This window comes from Marmota marmota, unplaced genomic scaffold (assembly GCF_001458135.2).
Source record: "Marmota marmota marmota unplaced genomic scaffold, marMar, whole genome shotgun sequence".
Classification (NCBI taxonomy): domain Eukaryota; kingdom Metazoa; phylum Chordata; class Mammalia; order Rodentia; family Sciuridae; genus Marmota; species Marmota marmota.
This window is the reverse complement of record NW_025999927.1, coordinates 4,907,435-4,919,925: the sequence shown is the minus strand read 5'-3', so window position 1 is coordinate 4,919,925 and position 12,491 is coordinate 4,907,435. Positions and strand designations below refer to the sequence as shown.

At 43.6% G+C, this 12,491-nt stretch overlaps 1 protein-coding gene across 1 annotated transcript in view; it reads right to left on the bottom strand.

The window, feature by feature from the left end:
• The window catches only part of Ryr2 (ryanodine receptor 2), a 437,587-nt gene extending 427,655 nt beyond the window's left edge, over positions 1–9,932 (bottom strand). Inside the window, exons 1-3 of the mRNA XM_048800411.1 lie at positions 9,811–9,932; positions 1,472–1,601; positions 3–122 (exon numbers count right to left, since the gene is read on the bottom strand). Of these exons, the coding sequence (XP_048656368.1) occupies positions 3–122; positions 1,472–1,601; positions 9,811–9,932 (372 nt within the window). The remainder of the gene's footprint in view (positions 1–2; positions 123–1,471; positions 1,602–9,810) is intronic.
• Positions 9,933–12,491: the final 2,559 nt, after the last annotated feature.

Here is a 12,491-nt window from a genome sequence, read left to right as displayed (position 1 = left end):
ACCTTGGAATTGGAAGTGGACTCTAAGAAACAAAGTCTGTTGCCAAATCCTTCTGCTGCCAAACACAGTTTCTGTTGTTCTTTGTGGATGGTTGCGGTACACTGCAGAACCACTTCATCATCCTGCAAAGGAGGAGAAAGGGAAGAAAAGGTGAGACTGGACACCATGAGTGTAAATCATATCCAGAAAAACACGATTTTTTGTGCTTTTAAAAAACCTGAGCCAAATGTTCACAACTGTCCAAAAATATAAAAATAAAAGTAGACTCAATTCCCAAAGCCCTTTTTATTTGCAAAAAGGTAACTGGGTGGAAGAGAATGGGGACTGCCATTCAGAGCAATCAATACTTTTCTTGCTGTTATTCCCGATTCCCACAGAGAATATAGTAATAGTAAAATATAGGATTTTCCTGTTAGTACTCTTAGGCACAATTTTAATCATCAGAATCACCAAGAAGTTCTCTGACATATTTCTAGGATATCAAGTATCATCAAGAATGGGACGGATTCTGATTGCTGTGTAATGACATGTGTGCCTGCTAACACAGGGAGTAACTCGGTAACTGAATTTCTGGGTTCAGATTGACTGGAAAGTCTTAGCTCAACCATGCATTGGCTACTTGATCATATTGGAAATGATCCTGGGCTGCTTAAAAATCTACAGAGAGGCCATTTATTAGTTCGATCTTCTGAAATACAACACTAGCTTCCAATTAATGAAGCAGGATTACAGGAAAAGCTGCACATGGGAAAGATGATCAATGGGATGACAGTACAGACGGGCATAAGTACTGCAAGAAGCACGGACCTAAGAGCTACCAGGATCTGATTCCCATCCTTACTCTGCTATGTACTAGTGACACCACTCCTCGCCTCAGCTGGCCTACTGGTCCCTGCTGAGAAGCACAGCAGAGCAGTGGGACAGGCCTGGGTGGGTTGGAGCGCAGGTGGCAAATACCGCTCAGGCCCATGTGGAGCAGGCATAGCAGGCCTAAGGGAAGGCGGGCCACTACCAGGTGAGCCGGGGCAAGCCTGTCTATCACCCAGCCTCACCCAGCCACAGCCCAGCCGAGATGCCACTGCAGAAGCCACCCCACACTGAAGCTGCAGTGGAGACACCCACTGCGCATGTACAATCAGTGACTTCAAGCTCCCCCTTCCCCAAATTGGGAGAAAATGCAAATAAGGCAAATGTAAATGAAACTCAGAGCTAACCAATAGCGTGAGTACATTTCCAAGCTCTAATTAGCATAAGCTTGGACCAATAGCATTGGTACTGTTTTCAAACCCTAAGGAGCTTAAGTTTAGACCAATCCCAGTGATCCAGGTGCTACAGGAACCCCTGGACAATACTGCTGTGGTGGAGAAAACCTGCTATGGAGCCTGCCAGAATTCTGTTCTTGTTCTTCAGTAAATCCCAGGGTTATATGTACACATCATCCTGATCTGCGGAGCCCATGCTTCAAATTCACAAGATAGGAAGCTAGAAAAAGAAATTCACAACGAGTTGCGGGGGTCTCCCACAACCCTGGAGGCCAGGGCCTGCCATTAAGAGCTGCCACACTTTTTAGCTGCAGGTATCTGCAGGTTGTAGGACCCCACCTGTCAGAAGCAGAGAATTGAAGTTCATCTCAAAACTCTCGTTTCACTAAGTTGCATGATCTAGGCAAGGAAACTAATCTCTAAAGTGATCATGAGATAGAAAGTACTTAAGACAGTGAGATGCAGATCGCACTAAATAGACACTAAATAAATGGGAGATGTAGCTGTATGTTAACAAAAGCTCTCACTTTAATAGGTTCCAAATAGCAAGTGCCTAAGATATTTAGCCATCTGTATTTTGAGATTTCAAATGCAAAGACTTATAAGGAAATAAATATATTCAATCAAACCTTTTAAAGAGACTCAAAATATTAATGGACACAAGTATATCCAGAGGCTGCCTTCATCAAGGCAGAATAGCAGAGTGAAAGTGACGTGTCGATGGGGCTGGGGATGTGGCTCAAGCGGTAGCGCACTCGCCTGGCATGCGTGCGGCCCAGGTTCGATCCTCAGCACCACATACAAAGATGTTGTGTCTGCCAAAAACTGAAAAATAAATATCAAAAATTCTCTCTAAAAAAAAAAGTGACGTGTCGAGAGGGAATTAATCTTAAAAAGCAGAAAATAAGCTTTTTTAACTCATAGAAAAAAGCCATGTTAGAAAAGCGACTCTCATTTGGATTTAAAACCCTCGTGATCCTGTGTGTTTGCTTTTATTTTCCTTACAGTAGCAGCAGTACTTCAGAGCGCCCTTACAGCACCAGCCACAGGCAAAGCCCAGTGTTCAACAACCACCTCCTAATTTTCCCTCCAGATGCTCATTAATTTTCAGTGAACATTCATTTTATTTGAAAAGTCATTTGCTTAAAAAAAAGGAGCCTGATTTTCATATAAATACATGTTAATGTAAATTCATGCTTAGCATGGCCATAATAAAAAAAAAAAAACACAAAGTACTTCATGTAATCTGCAAGCTAAAGACAAATGGCGTTTTTCAAATGTATAGTGTAACAAGAAAGAAAAAGATGCTGGTGTGCTTGGTGCCTTACCACATCCCCAGGGGTGTATTTGCTATCTCGCTGGCCCTGTGGAACCAGCTCTGACACATAAATGACACTCTCCAGTTAAAGACTCTTTTTCGGATGCTGGAGACTATCTGAATACCGTTTAGTCAATTATTTTAATGTACTAATTAAGGAGAGCTTGGGAATAAGAGGACAGCAAGTGGGGGTGGGGGGTGAAAGCAGACCATAAACCTGGGGGACAAACGTCTGACCAGTGCTACTAAGTAAGCTTTGCACAAGAGAAACACACTGGATTTCCCAGAAGCATGCTGTGCCTGCCTCCGCTCTCACTCTTTAATCCTCCCTGTCCCCTGGGACACAAAGGCACCCACACATACACAGATGAGGAAAGCCAGGCTCAGAGTAACTGCTTGCTAAGAGGATTTATCCTGTGTGTTTCCAGGAACCAGATCATTAAACCTGCTCTGAAAGTCATCAACCCCTAGCTGCTGCCTGGGTTGATTTTTACCATGTTTGTCATGTGTGGGAGTGCGTTTCAACCTTGAACATGCATCCTGCAACCCACAGCTCTTGCCAGAACACACTTTCTGATTCTGTAGGTCTTGGGTGGGACTAAGGCTTTATTTCTAATGAATGCTCAAGAACAAGGGCCACACTCTGAGGCTCTAGGATGCAAAAATGGGTCCCAGAAAGGATGTGGCTCCCAATAGATAGAAGTAGCCCTTACAGGAGTGTGGAAAGCATCAAGAAGAGCTGAATATTACAATGAGTCTGCTGGGGACATAGATCAGTGGTAGAGCACTTGCTTAGCATGGACTAGGCTCTGGGTTCAGTCCCCAGTACCATACTTTGGACAAAATCGGCTTGTGTGGAAATGCTTATCAATTTCAAGTAAATTCCAATTACATAAATAATTGAATTGAAAGACATTAAACCACCCCATCAAATTTGGGGAATTTTGAGACAGATCAAAGTTGCCAAGTCTGGCCTTGAACTTGCAATCATCCTGACTCACTTATTCAGTTTCCCTTCAACCTAATGCCTTAATGTCACCTACAGAGGGGTTGGCAAAGGCCCAACACTACATCTAAGCGATCCCTGCTCAGCCAAAGAGACAGGCTACAGTCAGAACCTTGAGTCATGGTTCAGCTTCCAATGGCAGAATTTACCTGACGTGGCCTACAGCGTCTGCTCCTTTACCTGGGAGCACCTTTTATGTTACATTTCAGTAAGTGAAAAGTTCCCTTTTGACACAATATAATAAATCCCAAATGCCTGCTGGACCAAACACCAAAACACAAACCACCGCCGGGTCCCTTTAATTAGCTTCTCTCTCACCTCCAAGCAGACTCTCCAAAATGATTGCCCTTGGACAGCACACAGACCTCGCATTTCAGAGGTTGTCATAAGTTGGGTTTTCCTCTTTACTGGGACCTACATGGTGAATCTGGGTATTGTTAACACATATATGATGCACATGGGGATCACATTCTAATATCAACACTGCCTAACACTGACGAGATCCAGGAGCAGCACTGCTCAGTTAAGAGCATACAGATGTAGTTAAGGTACATCTTGGTAGGTTGTAAGTCCTCTTCTGAATTAGTTTTTGCTACCTGGCTTCAGGTGCCATCTCCTAATTCACACTAGGGGGTGAGGGATACTGGGGATTTAACCCAGAGGCAATTTACCCCTGAGCCACATCCCCAGCCCATTTTGAGAGAGTGTCTCAATAAGTTGCTGAGGCTGGCCTTGACCTTGCAATCCTCCTGCCTCAGCCTCCCAAGTAGCTGGGATTACAAGCATGCACTACCATACTCAGCCCTAATTCACATTTCTTGCTTTCACGTCTGGTTGTGTGTGCCAGTGGAGCATCTAAGACTTGTGTATACATGGTTCCCATCATTCTTACCTTGGGGAAATGAAAAATGCCCTTCAATATTCACCCTTCACTCTCCTTTGTTTTTTGAGTTCCTGTGTCTCATGCTCTAGTCCCTCACTAGGACAACACATTTAGACTTGGTTCACAAGAAATCAGATCCAAACCCAAAATTCTACAAGAATAGATTCTACTCTGATTGTCATTTTGCCTTTTAAATTTTCAAAACCTGTAATGACCAGCCTGATGATGCGTGCTAGTACTGGAACATGGAGCATGCACATCAGGTGGGTTCTTTGTCTTGCAAATTCAAATGAAATCCATGGACACAGGGTAAGAGCAAAGTAACAGGATTAGCTTAATAGACAGAAACCAGAACTCCCATAGAGGGGCCCAGAGAGCTATGCCAATGGCTGTCTGTTGCCTAGGGGTTTTTAAGGGCGTATCTGATAGCCCAGAGCAGGTGTTTGGTGGGGTTAGAGATGCTGGCATGGACCAACCAAGCTTTTTATTTATCTTTTGAATCTTAATTCAGGCCTCCTTTTAGGCACGAGCCTCCCCTGGTACACCAGGCTAGGCCAATTCTTTTGTCTTGTGTTCCTGCACCACTGTATTCTGTTAATTTACTTGGTTGGTCATTATGCACTCATTTATGTGCTCAGTGATGTTTGATTATTGAATCTACTTTTTTTCTTAGAACTATAGCCCCAGAATCTAGCAGACTTTCAGCACACAAGAAAGCCTCCATAAGTAATAGTGGAATGAACGAATAAAATAACAAATGGAACTACCACATGACCCAGCTACACCACTCCTTGGCATTAATCCTAGAGAATTCAAGTCAGAACACTCCGGTGATGCATGCATACCCACGTTCACACTAGCACAATTAGCAATAGCCAAACTATGGGACCAGGTTAGGTGAATGGACAAAGAAAATGTGGTATATATCATGGAGTTTTATTCAGCCACAAAGAACAACAAAGTGCTATCGTTTGTAGGAAAATGAATAGAACTTCAGAATATTCCATTAAATGAAATAAGCCAGACTCAAATAAGCCAGGGTCATCTATTTTCTCTTTTGTAGAAGGTAGAAGGTTGGGGGAGGGGGTAGGATCTCTTGAAAATAGAAGGAAGACCAGTAGAATAGAGAAAGAGGAATGGGAGTCCCTGGAGAGGGATGGGAAGGAACCTGGGGGTGACATATGAAGGGGTTCTGTCCTCTGTTGTAACCAATGAACATCAAACAGAAGGTATTCAACCTCTTCACACGAATACCTTGAAGTCTTTAGCATTCAGGGATGTGTTCATTTACTGCCCCCAGTACCTCCCACTGCAGTTCCCTACCAACTTCCCAAAAGATTTCTAACACAAGGAACAGACTTCATCAACCACAAGAGTGTAAGTTACTCTCAGGTCGGAATTGCCCCTTTCCATTCGCACAGAGCACATTCCGCCCCTCTGCATATCCCCTCGTCTTAGCAGCCGTAAGAGAGCAGAGATGAGGTCAGGCACATTCCCCAGTACATCTCCATTGCCTAACACTGCACCTGGCAAAACTAACGCACTGCTGAAGTGACTGCAGATCCCAGTCTACCTGTGATTGTCCACAACACGTGCCTTCATGCTGATGGATGGGTCTCTTTGTAGAATTGCCAAGGTTAAGAGCCTATTTAATTTCCAATTAAAGCTAGTATTGTATGACCCAAATAAGTGATTTCATGGTTTCATGGAGCCAAGAAATAGGGCAATTTTGGAAGAAAATTACCAAGCCTATCTGTCAGAACTGTGACAAATGTTTCACATATCATAAACATCCACAGCATCAATATAAAGCCCAACTGGATCACTGAAAAAGGCAAGTGGCCCCTTGTGTTTCCTTATTTCCACATAAGCATAGTAAAACTTTTATTACAACAATGCTGTTTGCATACAGAATCTAAGCCAATCATTCATCTTATACTCTCCAAAGCTCTTGAGAAACTCTTAAGAACTCTGGCCATTACAAAACCCCTCACATCATGCCAACTACTTAGTATGCTTGCATTCCAAAAGGTTAATTCACATTTACTAAACGTACCTGGTGTGCTCCCTGGGTTATGTCATGAGAACTGTTCCAGGGTTAGCCTTGACTTAAAAAGCTATTTGTCGGGCTGGGGTTATGGCTCAGTGGTAGAGCGCTCGCCTAACATGTATGAAGCACTGGGTTCGATCCTCAGCACCACATAAAAATAAGTAAAGGTATTGTGCCCATCTACAACTAAAAAGCAAACATATTTTTAAAAAGCTATTTGTCCAGAAGGTGAGATTCCATTCCATAGAAACCAGGTGCCCAATGGGTATAAATGATTTAGTAAAAACCTAAGGCAATCATATCATCCATCTTAGATCACTGCACATAGTAAATGCTCAAAAGACAAGGTGTGGTTTGAATTCCTTCTGTTGTATACTTCCTGTGACTTTAAAACCACTTAGAATAGAGGTCTAATATTTATGGGGAGAAAGAGTTAGAATACTGTATTCAGGCAGTTTTGTGATGAGTAAATAAGACGTAATTTCTATAACAAATGTTGCCAAGTGTGCTGAAATAGTACAGCATGAAAAATAATTCTCCAATGACAACAGCAGCAGCTTCTTCCAAATATTCATCCATCATTTAACAGATACTTGCTCGGGATACAACATGTGCTAAGAAACGTTCTAAGTGCTTGAGATAAATCGTCAAATAAACCAAAGATCCCCAAACTCATTAGGCTTATGTGCTGGCAAGCGATGAAACCCAATAAACACAAATGTAATAAATTTATAATTATGTTGATGTTATGAAGATGAAAAGTTCTAAGAAACAAAACAAAAACAGAACACAAGCATCAAAAGCTGTATCGGTTAGAGACAGAAGGTTTGACTAGAACCGTCAGGACCTCATGGAGGGGGTGACTTGTGAACAAGGACATGGAAGGAAGAGTAAGCAGCCTTCTGGGGAGAAGGAAGGCTGGGGAAAGCCCCCCAGGCCCTGTAGTCTTAGCTACAGAAAGAACTGGAAGGAGCCAGGATGGAGCTCACCGGTTCAGTGTGTGCCTAGCACTCGTGAGCCCTGGGTTGAGCTCCCATCTCCAAAAGGAAATAAAACAAGCAGGAAAGAACTTTGTAGCTAGAGCAGAGCAGTCCAGGGAGAGGATGGTAGTTTATAATGCAATGAGGTTGGCATGAAAGCCCTCTAAGTCAGCATAAGCTCTTCAGCTTGTACTGGGGAAAATGGAGAACCACTGGGCCACAACCCCGGTGTGGAGCGCAGTGTGAACTAGGGGTAACTGCAACCAGCCACGGGGGAGATGGTGGTCTAGACTAGGTGGGAGCAGGAGAAGTGCAGAGAGGCGATCGGATCCTGCCCATACACTGCATTTACCAAGAACCTACGCTGTCGCAGGTGCTAGGATTAATGTTTGCCAGTTTATTTATTCCACCATTGCTTTAGACTTCTCTAGCATGTGGTCAAATAACATATTACCTATATTTTTTTCTTACAGAAAGTAAGTACTTCAACTGAGGAAATGAGAATTTAAGATAGACAAGCTAGTATTTTGGGACTCATTGAATCTACATTTGTTTAAAAAAAAAACGTTAAGTCCTCAGTTTACATGATAGTATAGAACCATATAGATGATTATCTTCAAGCAGTTTTGGGGAAAATTATCATGGTTTATAATTGCGCCATGGACTTTAAAGTTTTTGTCCAGGCATTAAAAATTCTGTATGATTTACAAATGAACAGAAAAATGAAAAAAAAAACTCAAACAAAAATGTATTTAGTGACTTAATACTGCTGTAACATAGAACACTAGAAACAGAATTCAAGTTTTCTTCCTTTTGGAAACATTTATGCTGAGTAGCTTGAACACAGCTACTGCCTTCTCCCATCACGGAGCTTCCCACATGGAGCGAAGACCTCTCTGTGCCTTGGTGAACTGCTAGACTCCCTCCAGCTTAGATCAGCTTCCAGTGTTCATGAAACATCTGAGACTTCCGTTAGTGATGAGTTCTTCACCCAGCATCACATCCCTCAGTGTCCAGCACTGTCACCAACATGGACATCCACAAGCTCACCTTGGCCCAGTTCCTCTGGCCACATGGGCAGGATCTTCCAAGGCCACAGCCATCCACACTCCACTCCTACCATTCCTGTAGTGGTCAGGCTACTTTTGCTTCTTGGGTGCATTTCTTGATCTGTGGGGGCCAGTGTCCTCTTATCCCTTCCTGTAAGCATCACATTCCATGCAGTGACCAGCGGGAAACAAGGAAGGAACCAGGTGCACCACACCAACCACCCACAGGTCCAGAAAGGAGTGACCTGCAAGCCGCTGATCATGATGTGCACCTGTGGCTGGACAGTGATTCCTAGACAGGGTGAGGACACGACAGAAGCTCTGAGGGAAACCTATGCTTCCCCTTCATCGTGTCCTTATTGGCAGTGACGTGGTCCTGTGTGGACTTCACCGTGGCTGCCTAGGCCTCACTTCCCCACTGATAGGGGTCCTTTCTTCCAGGGTCCTTTCTAGCACTCACATATGGGTCTGTGAAAAGGTACAAGAGGAGAATCCCTTGAAAATATTCAATGGGAAACACTGAGTGCAGCTCTCTGGCTTTGTTTTTAATAGAGGGAGCTAAAGGATATTTCATTACCAGCTTGACTATTATTATGGTCTAGATATGAGATGTCCCCCAAAGTGCTCATGATGGGCAATAAAACAATGTTCAGAGGCCAAATGTTTCCATTATGAGAGCTAAAATGTAATCAGTGGATTAATCCATCTGGTGGATCAATCATTTGAAAGGACTGGTGTCGTGGCTGGTAAATGCAGGCAGGTAGGGCATGGTTGGAGGCACGCCCATGGGGATTAGATCCTGTCCCTGGTTCCTCCCTCCATTTCTCTCTGCTTCTTGGCGGTCATGAGCTGAGCTGCTTTCCTCTTCCATGCCCTTCTGCTACCATGCTCTGCCTCAGTTCAGGCCCAGAGCTATGGAGTCAGCAGGCGATAGACTGCACCTCTGAATCGTGAGCCATAATAAATTTTTTCCTCTTCCAAATTGTTCTTGTTGGGAATTTTGCTGATGGGCACACCTATTCATGGCTCTGTGATCTTATGCAAGGTGACGTAATGTGGGCTGATCTTAAAAACTAGAGCTTCAGGAGTGATCTGTGGCTCTGTACTCACGACTCTTACAGCTAAGTTTATACACAAGATGGCATGTAAGAGATAATGGGCTGTGAGGCCAGCTGTCACAGTGGGCCTGGGTAATGTCAGCCACAAGGAGCTGGACAGAAACACCCAAATATCAGACACGATCAAGACCTCAGACCTCTTACTCAATTTTCCAACCGTCAGTGGTGGCAGCTGGCCAGGCCAGCAGAAGGCGCACGCTGCCTCTGAACATAAACATGTCATCGATGCCTTTCCACTCCAGTTTAGCAAAAGTAATAGTCTCCATCGGAGGAGCCTCACATGCACTGAGAAATCCATCCATGTGGAGCAACTGCACCAACGAATTGCCCTCCCTGACCCTTTTAGCATCACCACGAACGATCTGGAGCCCGACTCACCATCTCCTCATAGACAACCAGCCATCTCTGGAGAGATGAGGTTTCAGCCTCCTGCCAAAGACAACTAAACAAAATCAAGATTCAAACATCTATAGAGCTTGCCTTGGTTGACTTTCTTAAATGACATAGAATGCACACATCCCAAGCTCACCATCAAGGTGAGGTAGTTTCAGACTTCAGAGGACACTGCCCTTTCTGTATTGCACAATACAATGACCTTCAGCAGTTGTATTTTTCTGGTAATGCACAGAACAAGGACAAAGTTTCCCAACTAAATGAAAAAAAAAATGTAACAGTAATCAGGATAGATTTGTAGTAAACCAGTACCCAAGAATAAAATCAAAAGAGTTTTCAGCAAATACATGGAGCATGGGGCAATACTCACATAAGTAATTTTAAACTTGTCTCTGAGATATGTTTTGACATGTATCCCCACTTTTATGATTACACAAGGGTTTCCCAGTTCTTATTTGTATGGACATTAATATTCATCTAGGGATTCTTAGATTTGCTTTTGAAAAACAGTAAGAGTTTGCAATTTCAACCATTGCGATTTCAATTCATTTCTGTAATTAGCAGACCTATTAAACTTCTCTTTTTTCTTGCCAATTCTAAGTGCAATTATTTAATTATAATGTAAACCACCAACTCCTAGGTTTTTGTGGGCATTCAGTGAATCCCCTCACTTTTCTTGCCATCTCAAGTATTTCAACAGAGGGCCTTTCTCTGGCCTGGGGATGAGTCAGTGAATAGTGATCTATACCTGAGCAATGTGTGCTTCTGGTAAGAGTCGGGCTATGCATTGGGGCAGCAGAAGTTATGTACAAGCAGAACAGATTGCAGCTCAACTTTCTTTAATCTCAACACCAGTACTGTAAAGATCCACTAAAGGTCACTTGTACATGGAAGAAAACCATGGTGCAAGTTTTAGAACTAGATTTTGAAAAGCTTAGCCTGGCACTCACAAACATGAGCCTTGGCCAATTTATGAAGGGTCAAATGTCATGGACAAAAACCTAAAATTGGGCTGGGGATGTGGCTCAAGCGGTAGCATGCTCTCCTGGCATGCGTGCGGCCCGGGTTCGATTCTCAGCACCACATACAAAGATGTTGTGTCCGCCGAAAACTAAAAAATATTAAAAAATTTAAAAAAAAACCTAAAATTTACCCAGATAAAGTGAGATGCTTTAAGTACTTGTCAGAAATCTTGTATTTATACAAATAGAGCCCCTGAGGCCAAATCAGGACCAAAGCTCTGAAGCCGATGCTCACCAGAAGCTCACGTCCTGGTAGTGAAGTCCTGGGCAACCCGCCTACCACTGCATCCCAGCATTTGCATCTGTTAGGTGGAAACCTAAGTCCTGTCATGACAATTTACAATATGATTACTCCTTAATTTATAACAGGCAGGCAACATGAAGTAACTGCAGGAGCATTACTCCTCCATGCGAAACACCCAGGGCTCCAACCCCAGCTCTCCTAAGAATAATCACTGTGATTACAACTTTTTCATCTATGAAAATAAATGAAATCCTATCTTGGGGAGATTGTTTTAAGGGATTAATCAAAAGTATAATTTATACCAAGTACCCAAGAAAGATGGCTCAGAATGTACAAGATTTTAAATAATTGTTCCTTCCTCCTTCCTATTTTTGAAACGATTAAATTCATTCATTCAACACAAGACAGAACAAGTTCTTGTATCTCTGAGCTCCCACTCGGAGAGATTGATAATAAGCAACTAGAAAATTGAACATCAGGTATGAAAAAATCCAAGAATAAAAAGGACAGGGTCAAAGTCAAGAGCAATGAAGAGGTTTATTACCAGGTGGTCAGAAACTCTCCTGAGCCACAACTTGCACAGAGCTGGGAGGGGCGGTATGCAATAACACCCCAGGTGGGAAGAGCAGCAAACATAAGGGCTTTCAGGGGAAGGGCCCGGGGAGCCCAAGGGGGCTGTTGGGGTGGTGGGAGGAAGGACTTAGAGAAGATCTAGGGGTCTCACAGCCCATGGGAAGGGCTTCAGCATTCAGTGAGAGCATGCTGGGAGCCATGGAGATGCACACAGGAGAATGACAGACATGACACCTTTCTCTGGCGCAGCATGCAGGCTACTGTGCTGGGAGCATGGAAGCTTCTTACTGTGGCCCCAGCCTACAAGGGTAATTGCTTCTATCACCCTGGAATTGCTGGAAAAACGTCAGAGTCCATACAGTTTAAAAGAAGAACTGACAGATTTGCCGATTTGGGATGGAGAAAGGGGAAGGAGTGATCATGAGGTTTTTGCACCAAACACCTGGGCAGGAGGTGGTTTTCTTTACTGAAAGAGAATGCCAGGGAGAGTCAGTTTGGCAGGGGGACGACGTGAGGTCCAGTTCAGACGAGTTCCGTCTGGGATGACTGTTATACAAGTGCAAGGTCAAGAGGCAGTTGGACAATCAGAGGTG